This window comes from Gallinula chloropus (assembly GCF_964237585.1).
Source record: "Gallinula chloropus genome assembly, chromosome: 2".
NCBI lineage: Eukaryota > Metazoa > Chordata > Aves > Gruiformes > Rallidae > Gallinula > Gallinula chloropus.
This window is the reverse complement of record NC_140086.1, coordinates 97,856,054-97,868,345: the sequence shown is the minus strand read 5'-3', so window position 1 is coordinate 97,868,345 and position 12,292 is coordinate 97,856,054. Positions and strand designations below refer to the sequence as shown.

General features: G+C 41.0%; 1 protein-coding gene across 1 annotated transcript in view; it reads right to left on the bottom strand.

Annotated features, from left to right (window-relative positions):
- Positions 1-12,292, bottom strand: part of CDKAL1 (CDKAL1 threonylcarbamoyladenosine tRNA methylthiotransferase) — a 414,385-nt gene that overhangs the window by 282,428 nt on the left and 119,665 nt on the right. Inside the window, exon 6 of the mRNA XM_084280398.1 lies at positions 3,959-4,055. Coding sequence (XP_084136524.1) covers positions 3,959-4,055 — 97 coding nt within the window. The remainder of the gene's footprint in view (positions 1-3,958; positions 4,056-12,292) is intronic.

Genomic DNA, 12,292 nt, shown 5'->3' with positions numbered 1-12,292 from the left:
TTGCTAAAGCTCTGCTCACTGAAGGGTTTAACAGAGAACTAAGGCATGTTAAATTTAAGACACTTACAGCTTGAGAAGTGCCTATTTTTTTGTAATGTGCTTAGCATTTTTATACTGAACCGACTGCTTTATAGCAATGCTCCTTGTGTTATGTGCTCTACTGGGACTGCTCAGCGCTTCCACTAATCATACTCCACTGTTTTCAAACTGGAAATTAAAAAACAAAACTTGTGGAGTAGAATAGTCACAAAAACAAACAAACAAACAAAAAAAGGTTGTTTGGAGGTCAGGGGACTGCAGGGAGCCCTTGCAGAGATTTTCATGGCTGTAGGTTTCTCCTGGAAGCAGGGGCTTCAGATCAACTCTTGTCAAAGAGCCTGCAGTAACTCTCCCACACCCAGGCCCTGCAACTTCTGCAGAGGTGGGGGGATGACAGCCTTGGTGACACCAGATGGATTTTTGTCCACATAAAAGAATGGGTTGAAATGCTTCTCCTGGGAAACTGGTGTATGGCTGAGAACGACAGACAACTGGTCTTTCATGCTAGATGTTACACTGGGAAAGATGGGGAAGGAAGGAGAATCAGGGCTGACTTTCTCCTTCACAAAGTAAAGGGATTCACTAATCTGCAGAGCTACTGCATGCCTTTGTGTGTACGTATGGATACGTACATGCATTAGGCCCCATGTTTTCAGTATGGCCAGTAAGTCTGATTATTTAGAAGTGTAGATACATGGTGCTTGTGAAGCATCTTACGGTCTACGAACCCTTAGCAAACAGGTCAGTGGTTCCAATACGTAGCATCATTCGGACACCAAATATCTTAGAACTCCGGATAAGCATCAAAGAAACAAAACATCTCATCCCACTCCAATGGCTCAACTTACCACTGAGAAAAGATAATTTTGCATGCAACTCAGGAAATCAGGCAACACTCCCACTGCCTACATCCACTCATGAGCCTATCTGCTAAAGGTTTCCTCCCCCTTTGTCCCCCCCTTCCTTTCCCTATAATCCCCTCAAAATTATCCACATAGGCAAAGACACATATCATTATTTTCAGCAACTGACAATGGATCTAACCGCAGGAGATGGTATTTCTCCTTAGAATAAGTTATCTGCACTTGAGTTTGAAGTGAGTAAAATGCTCCAAGCATAAAGGAGTAACCTTCAGAAAACAGCCTGGTGTAAACAGCTGTGAACCTACAAAATGAACCATTATGACTTTCACATACATTTCACATTTACCAGGTTTATTACTACCTAGAGCATCCCCCTTTATCTTTGCCACGTTACGCTGTGGTTTGCTTTGAACACAGCCTCTGGCAATGCCTCAGCCCACAGTAGTTTTATTTAAAAAGTGCCAGTGAAAGAAACACAAAAGCACAGCAGTATCACAAATGATAACAGGGATATGAAGGTGCCCTTCCTTCCCTTCTGCCCAAGTCAAGCAATAAACAAAGAACCGAGGCAGTTCAGCCCTGTGTTTCTCAAGTGCGGATCAAAACAAGCCCCGAGTTACTAGGATTTCTCTGGTAGTAACATCGCGACTTCCTTCTCCAGCACAACAAGATGAGCAGAAGAGCCCTCTGACACACTCTGCCTTCAGAAAGTCATCCCAAGGGAGTTGTAATAGCTGGTAAATAACCACATTGTCAGACAGCACTACTCTTAAAAAAAAAAAAAAAAAAGAAAAAAGAAGAGAGAGAGGGAAAATGCAGCAGAGTTTACAAAAGCCACAATAAATCAAACATATCTTTCAGCCAAGGTCAAGATGAGACCAACCTGGCAGAAAAGCAAGATTTCCAAAATTGTACCCTTAATGCTTAAATTTTTAAAGCATAATTAACATCCTAATGCCAACACAGTGTTTTCTATTTCTCAATTCTGTCAAAGATGTCCTTCAAAAATATTTCGTAATAGTAAGATAAGAACTCTTATCCTTTAAAGACTGTCACCCCCTTACACACTATAAAATGAGAAGAATATCTTAAACATACAAACTAAAAACATGGTCAATATCTGCTCCTAGCTTTGCTTTTGCTAATTGTCATGCCTAAAGTTTTCTGAGCTGAAGCACCTCAAAGCACAGTAAATTTTACCACAGCAATGACAGCATCTTTACTGCAAAGATCACATTTCAGTTCAGCTCCAGTTGAAAAGTACTTGGGAACACTGCATTAACAGCCTCATTCAACTCCCAACAGAAATCTTTTTGTAATTAATACAAAGCTACAAATATTTTTCACTTAACACTGGTTCTAGGTTCCAAAATGAAGATGAAGAGGCTAATTTTCTGTAATTATGTTACTTAAAAAGGAAACGTTTTTGGTTTTTTCTTTAAAAAGGAAAAAACATATTCAAAAATAAATCAAACCAGGTTCCCTGAGTTTCCTACATTAAATTCATCAAAACAGAAACATTACAGTCAAATTGCAGTCTTGGTGAAGCAAGACTTTTCCCACCCCCCTCTATCTTCGTATCTGTAGGTAACACTACATTCGCTATAACGACAATTACCCATCACGTAACTATGCTGCTTCAGAGTCAAATGGTGAATAGATTTTCTCTTATTTTTTGTTTTTCCTACCGTAGCGCACAGAGTAAGTTGCCCTCAATTAGCTGGTGACTTAGAGATGACAGTGCACCACAGTTCTCTTGCACATATTTGTGTAAAGACTGCAGAGCAGAAAGGAAACTTTGTTTCTTCCTTTAAACTCAGCAATCAATGCAATATCACCTATACAGAACAGCGTGGCATTTTACAACCCCCGAATCAATTCCTGGGCACTGAGGTTAATTTATAGGCAGCAAAGAAGTTAAGAATGCCAGCTGGGAAAAAAAATGGGGGATAAAATATTTTGAGTGACAGCAGCAATTAAAAGAAGTCAAATAGCACAAAGTAGAACTTTCTAAAGAATTCAAATAAATCTGTTGACAAAACCACCTTCTTCCTGACTCCAAGCAATTACATTACTTGTAAATAACTTTGAACAACTGCATCTTGTATGATCTCCTAATGAAAGTGAAAGCTGCTGTCGTTCCTGTAACATCTTAAGTTTCCACCTGAACTCCTGACACTGAGGTGGAAACACAATGACCTCTTCGCATTTTTAACACAGGAACGATGCTGCAGAGTCACCTGCTCTGACGTAACCTAACACAGGGCAGCTTCACTGTAATTCTCACACACTGAATCCAATGTCAGTGCTTCAACTCAAAAATGACTCTTACAAATTCATCCAATTTTAACTTAAAGGCTTGAACAACAAAGAATCTTTCTGCTGCTTTGACTCCTGGATTTTCATGACTATTTTACAAAGGTGATTCAATTACACAGCAGTGTTTCATCCCAACGGATATACCAAAGGCACTTTACTAACTGAATAAAGTGAAAAGCTCTCCAGTTACCTTTTCAAAGTAAAGCCTGGTAATTGTTTAACAACTCAATCACCAGTGGATTTAACTTTTCAAACTCTTCCAAATTTAAACTAAATAATCATTGCTATTTGCCATTCTCCTTAACAGTGTGAAGTAAAAAAAAAATTTTAAAAAATCACCAAGCCCTCAGCTGTAGTTTTTATGCTCTGGTATTTCACACTTTTTCCACCAACTTTCACAAAGGGTGCATTACTTTGCTTTAAAGCAAATAAACTGTGGTATTTTAAAGACAATGGTAACTGGTATCTACATCATCCTGGATATTTTCTGGGCTACAAAGGGCATTGAAACTGAGTTCCACTAAGAGCACCCCTCTCCTCCCCTTGTGCCACCAATCAAACCAAACGGCCCTGGCTGCAAGCAGGCTTAAGTGCTGTGCAATGCCAGAAGACTAACAGCGGCACCAAGCTGCCCTGCTGCTTCTTCCAACAGAAAGGCAGCAAGGCCCATGGATGGACATTGACCTACTGAGGACACTTATGAAACCCCCTGGTTTCTAACTGCTAAAGATACATACCCCTATAATACTCAAGCCTTTCAGGTAGTCCTGCCGGGGTTGGGCTTGTGGCACACAGCCTGCTAGAACCACTTTCTTCTTCCCTTCCTGGGCTTTCCTAAAGAAGGGCAGACAGGCAGCGTGTTAATATTTTCAAAAATGATCATTTTTAACTTCAAAGTAGTCATACTGTGCATGTGACACAAGCAATCAATCACAGTGAAAACATTCCCACATAAGAAGCAACTTGTAAATGTTTGAACCTCAGAAACCAAAGAAGCAAACACACCAGAAGAACCCCATACGAGGCTAGAGCACTCGTGTCCTGATTTGGGGAGCATATACAGAGAATGTCACCCCATTGTATCTTGGACAAAAGTCTGTGTGGTACTTTCAAACATGCATTTACTCCAGAAATGTTTAAGCAAATGTTTACTTAAAATCACACTGAGCTTTTTTCAAGCTGTAACTGTTTGCCTCTGGCAGAGAAACATCCTTCTGGGTATTACCTTACCTAATTCCTTAGCTCTGATGCTGCCTTAGCACCAAGTAGGAAACCAAACCACGAAGATTAAATGGTTAATGCCATTCATTTTGTTAGTAACACTGTGACTTGCTTTGAATTCAACACTGATTACCAAGCCATCCCTGAATCTTGAAACTACCAGAAGCCCTGACCAAAACTATTGGCCTCATATTAAGCAGCGAGAAGCAAAACCTGGTTATGTTCATTAAACTTTGAAAGCCATCCATTAACACCCTAACCCAACACGACTACTGCATTGTAACGTGCAAATCAGCAAAGAGGAGAAGCACTGAATAACTGTAGCAGGTCTGGCATATCATGGGCTGCTCTAAGAACCATCTTTCACAGTTGCATGCTGTATCACAACCTACTGGCAGATTCCTGTCAAACTGGAACCTCGTACGTCCCTATTTTCTCCAGCAATATAGGGATTTGTGAAGTGTTTACTGCTCAGTTGGAACAGGCTAAGACATGTCATAACATTTTTCAGAAATATTATCTTACCCAAAATACACAATTGTTTAGACAATTGTATACTCTTCAGCTTGCTTGAGCTGTCTCCAAGCTGAATGCATTAGATAAAGTGATGCTCAACACGCACAACAAGACTGCTACAAGACTGAGTATCTAGAGATCCCAGGCAATTTCAAACTAAACACAGACAAAAAACACCCCAAAAAAACCCAAACAAGCTGGTAGCACACACAGTTTCACTACTCACAGATTTTACTTCACACTCATAATACAGGCATGTTTATTTGCAAATTATAGCTCAGATGAAGTCTCACAATAAAACATGAATTGCAATATTAAAGGAGACCACAGGTCACCTTGCCAAATACCTAGTTTTGGCAGCTCCACTGCAAATGAGGTATTTCAGAGGAAAAACAAAATCCTATACACAGATAAGCGTGAAATAACAGGAGAATGTATTATGCCTGTTACCTCCTACCTAATAGACATGCAGCAGATCTCTGTAAAATATGCAGGTTTGTTTTAGTGGGACTTGAGGGAAATCTCCAGACATTCATCATACTGAGCCTCATTGGTCCTCTACTTGCATGCGAAGGTACACAATATAAATGCAAATCCTTTCATCTCTTCCTTGATAATGTTTCTGTGGATAAAGAACTATGATGAAATGCTAATTTCGTGTATTTCTTAGGCAAGGAACCTAGCAACACATCTCCAAAACCTGCGAGCTTTCTTTTCCTTCAGAGGTATACATTTAAGGGCGTTGTGAAACTTCAATGGAGGTCACCTACTTCTACATACTGAAGTGAAGCTACATCGTGCATTACCTAAAAATGTCACATAGCACCATGTGACACTCCACTAACTCAAAGGATAAAAATCCCTACTTATATAGTCTAAGGGACTCAACCTAATGCCTGGAGGCAAGACAGTAAGACCTGTCTCCAGCAAAGAAAGCACACATCCCGAGGCAACTCGGCATCTGGTATAATCTGCTGCTAGCAACAGCCATCTCCATCTACTTGAAAACCTGTGAGCACTATAGAAGAAAAAGCTTTTATTCATGTCTTTTTATCTGAGGAGAAAAAAAAATAAACAAAGTTTCCCTTGACACATTAAATGGCATTTTAATGTTATTTCACAGCTTTAACATTTTGCCATATCTTCTGGGACTAGAACTGGAGCTGGGGGGGTGGGGGGCGGGGGGGAAGTTAAACTGAATACTCTTCATAATAAGCATTGCCTTCATTTAACTTTTTAAAAGTTGTACAGGTCTCCACAGATTAAAGAATTTTGTACACTGAGATTTTTTTTTTTTGCTTTGAAATGCAATTAAGTGGAAACGTCAGAGCTGAATTTTCAATCACAGTCAATTCTCATTATACCCGTGATACACTGTGCATCCCCTGAAACCCACCACCACAGATGAAAAACCACCGTAAGGAAATTTTGAGACTTCTGGCAAAGAAAACATTTCTCAAAATATGCATTACAGTACTACATCGTCACCTCCTTTTAATAGTGTTTAATGAGCCCTCCTCATATTAACAAAAGCCTACAAAAATTATTCTTCAGAAATCTAGTTAGCACGACAACTGTATTAGAAAAGCCTTTATCCTTCAAAAACATGAATAGTAATGAGCATAATTCCTCATGGAATCTAGTAGGTGGTAGGCACAAGTACATCTTCCCTTTTAGAAACCCTTTCTATTTTTCAATTACATGAACCTTACCTTGAACTTCCAATTCAATTGTATCAGGAAGCATTTTCTAGAAATACTCTCTTTTCAGAAACGGTATTGCAAGATTCGCAACTCAATAGAAATTTAATTAGTGAAATTCTTTTTTGAAGAAAGGAATTATTCAAGCTACTTCCTAAGTAATGGGCAGGGAACAAAAAAACTAGTGAGAAAAAGTGGGAGCATGAAAAAAATAGTTCTGAATAAAGTAGAGGACTCATGCAAGACCTGTAGTAAGATCTCAGGTTGGACTCCATTGCAACTCCGCTGCACAGATACGGCCACACCAACTATAACTCTAGTACCAGACTTAAGGATGTTCAAGGTATTCTGCTTTTTCTAAAGCAAATTTAAAGACTTAACTAAATTTGAAGACTTAACTAAAATGGGGAGAAAATTCTGCCCTGCTTACATGCATTTCTATTTGTGTCATTAGGAATCTGCCCAAACTGGAATATTCTGCTCACAAATTTATGTAACGTATTGCTGCATAGTTCCTTTCCTTTACTATTTATTTAATTCACTCAGTAATAGGAGACAGATAATTAAAAAAGCCCCCCTGTGTTTACTGCATTAGCACTGTGCTTATAGTGAGCACTGCTGGATACCACGGAAGTCAGAGCAGGAAGCTGTACCACTTTTTCATGTCTCTCATAGCTATTCGGGCACAATCACTGAAGGAAAAAAAGGCAGGGACCATGCCATGGGGCTCACATCTAAGGAAAGGAGATGGGGAGGGGAGGGGAGAAGAAAAAAGTGAAGCCAACAAGATGGGGGAACTTCAATGTAAGACAACCTGTGACATCAAAAGTAATTCGTAACTTGCTCTTTGCTGAAGAGAGACAAGAGAAGCTGGATCATCACTGCTCACCTGCTTGGTGCCCTTTCCATAAGCAGAGGTGTCCACCAGACTTTTGTAAGCTGTGAACTCTGAAGGGAATGACCCCTAGCTTTCAGAGAGTCACCAGGCTGGTGATGGGTCTGGAGAGCAAACCTCACGAGGAGCAGCTGAGGGAAGTGGGGTTGTTTAGCCTGGAGAAGAGGAGGCTGAGGGGAGACCTTATCACAGCCTACAGTTACCTGAAAGGAGGTTGTAGAGAGATGGGTGTTGGTCTCTTCACCCAAGTGACAGGTGATAGGACAAGGGGGAATGGGCTCCAGCTGTGTCAGGGCAGGTTCAGATTAGACATTAAGAAAAGTTCTTCACTGAAGGGTTATTGGGCACTGGAACAGGCTGCCCAGGGAGGTGGTTGAGTCACCAACCCTGGATGTACTAAAAAGACAGGCAGATGAGGTGCTTAGGGATATGTTTTAGTAGAAGACTGATACGGTTGGACTCAATGATCTCAAAGGTCTTTTCCAACCTAGTGATTCTGTGTGATTATCACACCCCAAGACACCCCAGCTGCACAGGAAGGCACACTGGGCATCTGAAATTCAAAGCAGTCTGTTCTATGTGGAGCACAGCTGGCCACCTGCAGACCAGCCAGCATGAAACATGTAATCTGTAAAGCATTGTTCCAGTACTACATATGTAAAAGCAAGCATTATACCTAGAAACACATGTATATATATATAAAAAATTTTTAAACTCCAAAACTTCTTTTTGGTGGAACTAAATAATGAAGAAAGATTTAAACAATGAGCAGAAGGCTGCCTGCAGCAGTGAAAAATGACAGTGTAAACAGCAGGGAGAGAGAAAACTTCAGCAAAAGCTATACACGAGGGGGAAAGTGCTTTACAGTGAGTTTGTTAAGCTTTGGGCTGATAGTACTTGGGAAACATTCATAAAACAGTAAGGGCAAACATTTATAATGCTAAAGTACAACAACTGTTATCTGAAATGAAAACGGAGGTGTTTCACCCTGACTCCTACCAGGCCAGTAACAACTGACTATACCCTTAAGTCAGGTTTTGTACCAGTGTGCTACTTCTACCACAGTATCCCCCCTCCCTGTTACAGTACCAGCACGAGCCCGGTGTCTTCCCACTGTAACATGTGCACAGTTCAATGGAAGTGTGCAACACACCAGTGCAACCCACTCACAGCGCTCTCACAGCCTGTGATCACACAAAGGCTACAGCACCCCACACATCAGGTATTCCAGAAGGGCGTGGAGCCCGGAATCGATGGGACGCCTGTGTCTAGAGGTACCCAAAGAAATGTTAGTACACATGAAAAAGTCCTGCTCAGGCAGCTCTGTCTGAATACAGTATGAGTTGGGGATATGATGAGATCAGGCTGCCAAAGGTTATAAAAGAATAAAATTGGGGGATACTGCTGCCCGAGCTGTAGAAGTGATGTTGTGATGTCTCTGGGGAAAAAGAAATGCTATTAGCCTAAAGATTCAAATGGCTGAAATATATTGCAACTGTCTCATCTGCTGCATTAATCAGTTGGAAGCCACAAGCCTTAGACTGCACAACATCCCTGGAATGAAAAGATGGTGCCTGTATAGCATCTGGAATACATTCCTGAAAATCCATAAAAATCACACAGCTATTTTCTGTTTGAAAAATTACAAATGGTAACTTTAACTGTGGCTTTACAGGCTTGGAGCCAATCTAATGTCACATTACTACCCAAATGCTTGCTTCCCATCCTCCCTGTCTGCTATTGCTGCTCCTACCTTTCTCCAACTCCAACCCTTCCGCTTTCTCATTTCTGGCCATCTGGTACCACTCCTCCCCTGCTCCAAGCTCTGCACCTCACCAGACCGTTCCAGGGCCCCATTTAACTCACTGGTGGAGCACAAACCTGTCGAGCAGAGTTTGGGTTTGTTGGGTTGTGGGTTGTTATTTTTTACCAGTTAATTCTGTTAAGTCAGCTCACAGGAAAAGGGCGGCAGTGGAGCCAAAACAATGGTCAAGGGAAGGCAGATGGGAAGAGAGAAAGAGAAGATGGGAACTCCTCAGTTTGTCTGCAGGAAGCTTGACAAGTCTTGGGAAACCTTTGAGACAGGTCGCAATACACTGAGCACCATGGCTGAATAAAAAGCAAAGGGACGGAAGAAACTCCCATGTATTTTGTGCTTTTGAGGTGACAGCCAAAGGCCGGTGGAAAACACAATGAAAACTTGTCAATATTACTGGGTAATGTTAAAACCACCATGGCAGAACCACTCGAGTCTACTAATGCCTGTCAGCTTCCTTGTAGGCTTCCACAGCCCCCAAAGAATTACCTTGTTTTCCTTGAGAGGCACGTGGAGATGTGATGTTCATTTGAGGACACTTCTGCTAATTATTTGAGTTCACCAAACTGCTCTTGGAGGACCAAGATCTAGCAAAGCAACCCTCTGATTACTGTGTTGCATCCTTTGAACATTTGGCAAAACCCCCCAGGTAACATGTAAAGACTTCAAGGGAAAAATAGGTTGCATGTCCTTCTGCTGACAAAAGCAAGCTTGTCTTTCCTCAAAATACTTTAAAAGGACATAAACATTTGTTCCATCAGACTTCCAACTGAGGTTGTAAAGATGTGCTCCAAGCAAAAATAAATAAAATGAAAGCATAAAAATATGCACCTACAATGAAAGTGAAGTGTCAGCTCTGAGAGTAACTCCGATACTCACATGCTGCACATCAAATTACTCCCTAAGTTGCTGAAAGAACATACCTGATGAAGAAAAAGTATACTTTCTCTACATTTGGATACTTCTCAGGATCTGCACAAACAGGACCTACACTTCCTGTATCTTCCCCACTTCCAGAAAAAAAGCATTTGAATGCACTACTCAAACTTCTGCTTTTCACAAGTACAACAGATCCATCCAGCCTTTTATGGCAGACACTAGCATCCACCACGCTCCAAAAGGACGGGTTTGCAGCTGCTTCCAAACTACAGGGAGTTTTCCCAGCACAACTTACTGCATTAGCTCTAAATGCCTTGTTTTGAATGGAAACTTGTTTTCATCCAGTGACTTGGCATGCAAGTGAAACGGCTGCAGGTTTGCCAGCATAAGGCAATCTCATCTTAAACTCGAGACCAAGTCAGGTCTGTGGCTTCTACTCAAATTTACTGTAATGTAACTTTACAGGCAGCAATTAAAGATGAAACAGTCATTACTCAAATACAGTATTTTAGTGGTGATGATGGTCTTTTCTTCCTGCAAAGACATTCAAAGTAACAGTACAAAGATTTTATCAAATTGAAAAATCAGACGACCAGAACGTATTCAGGAAGAGGATGGCACGAAGGAATAAATCCTGAATCTCACTTTGGCCCTGGCTGGTAGCTTTTGTAGCTCCAAGCAAGGCTGAGTAGACCAACATCAGAGGGGAAGTTTCTTCCCCAGGAACAGGTATCTACCAGGATGGCCTTTGGGCAGGCCAGACAAGAATGGCCACAGGCCAGCTCCTGTCCCTCTGAACGATTAAGAAAATAAATGTACTATACCTCTAAAGCTAATCTGCAAAACCCATACCTGAAGGGTATTAGTCTTGCAAGAACAAAAACGTTTTAAAAAGGAAAGTGTAATTAACGACAATCTGCTGCTCAAAAAGATACATTTTGGTTGGTGGTGAATACATTCTAAATCTTCTTGTCATTAATGCTAAGAAGTATTTTGGTTTTGGGGGTTTTTTTCTGTTTATTTTACAGATAGAGGAGCCTTGTCATCCAACAGAAGATACTAGAAAGTCAGTGCAAAAATTTCAAACCAGGAGGCGTTTGCCCTGGTCCAGACACTGTATTCTTTATCAGGACATAAACTCCTACTAATCAGATGCCATAACTCTTGGGCTACCATTATTCAAATTACAATGCTTCCACACAAAAGACAAGCACTCTTAGGAAAGTTTTTCCCACAATTCAATTCTAGACCTGCTTGCTGACCTGTGGAAAAGCAGGATTGACTTTTTTTAGGAAAAAAAAATGGGATACAGGCTTTGGGGGTTGTATTTTTTACCTTAATTTCACTTTAATCCACCTTTCCTACTTTGTTTGGATTGGGCAGACTAGTGCCCTAAGAAGAAACTAACATTAGGGAATTTCATCTAGAAGGCTGTGTGATTTAGATGTTAGCTACAAAATTTATTCCTATTTCCATCACCATTTTTTCTTCCCCTTCCTTAAGTGTACCCAAACCTCTGAAGAGATTTCCCTGACCAGTGGGCTTGGTAGCAGGAGAAGTACACTAACTGTATGGGAAGTTATTTCTAGGAGCAGCAGGCAAATTAAATACACAAGGAGAGAAAAAAAGAAAAAATAAAAAGTAATTACCTCTCTAATCAAGGGCAACATTCCTCCAAAGATCCATTCTCAGTTGGATAACTAAGGTGCTTCACAGTTGACAAATTAGGACACTGTGCTTAGTGTAAGGGAGCCCAAGGAAAGAGTTCTCTATGCATCGAGTCAGAAGTTGGGAATACTCCTGCCTGGGCACTCTCAGTGACACACACAGCGTGGTACACAAACTTTAACAGCATTTGTGGTTTTATAAATGGTTAAACAGCCCAGAACCTGACAACCTGCAAAGGGGGTATCAGACCCAGCATCGACACACCCACTCGCCGGTTCAGATCAACTTCCCCCTCTATTCAAGCGAACAGTGCAGTGTGCCAAGACTTGTTCGACACCATCAAACGTCCAGCAGCTAACACAGATACTTTATACAC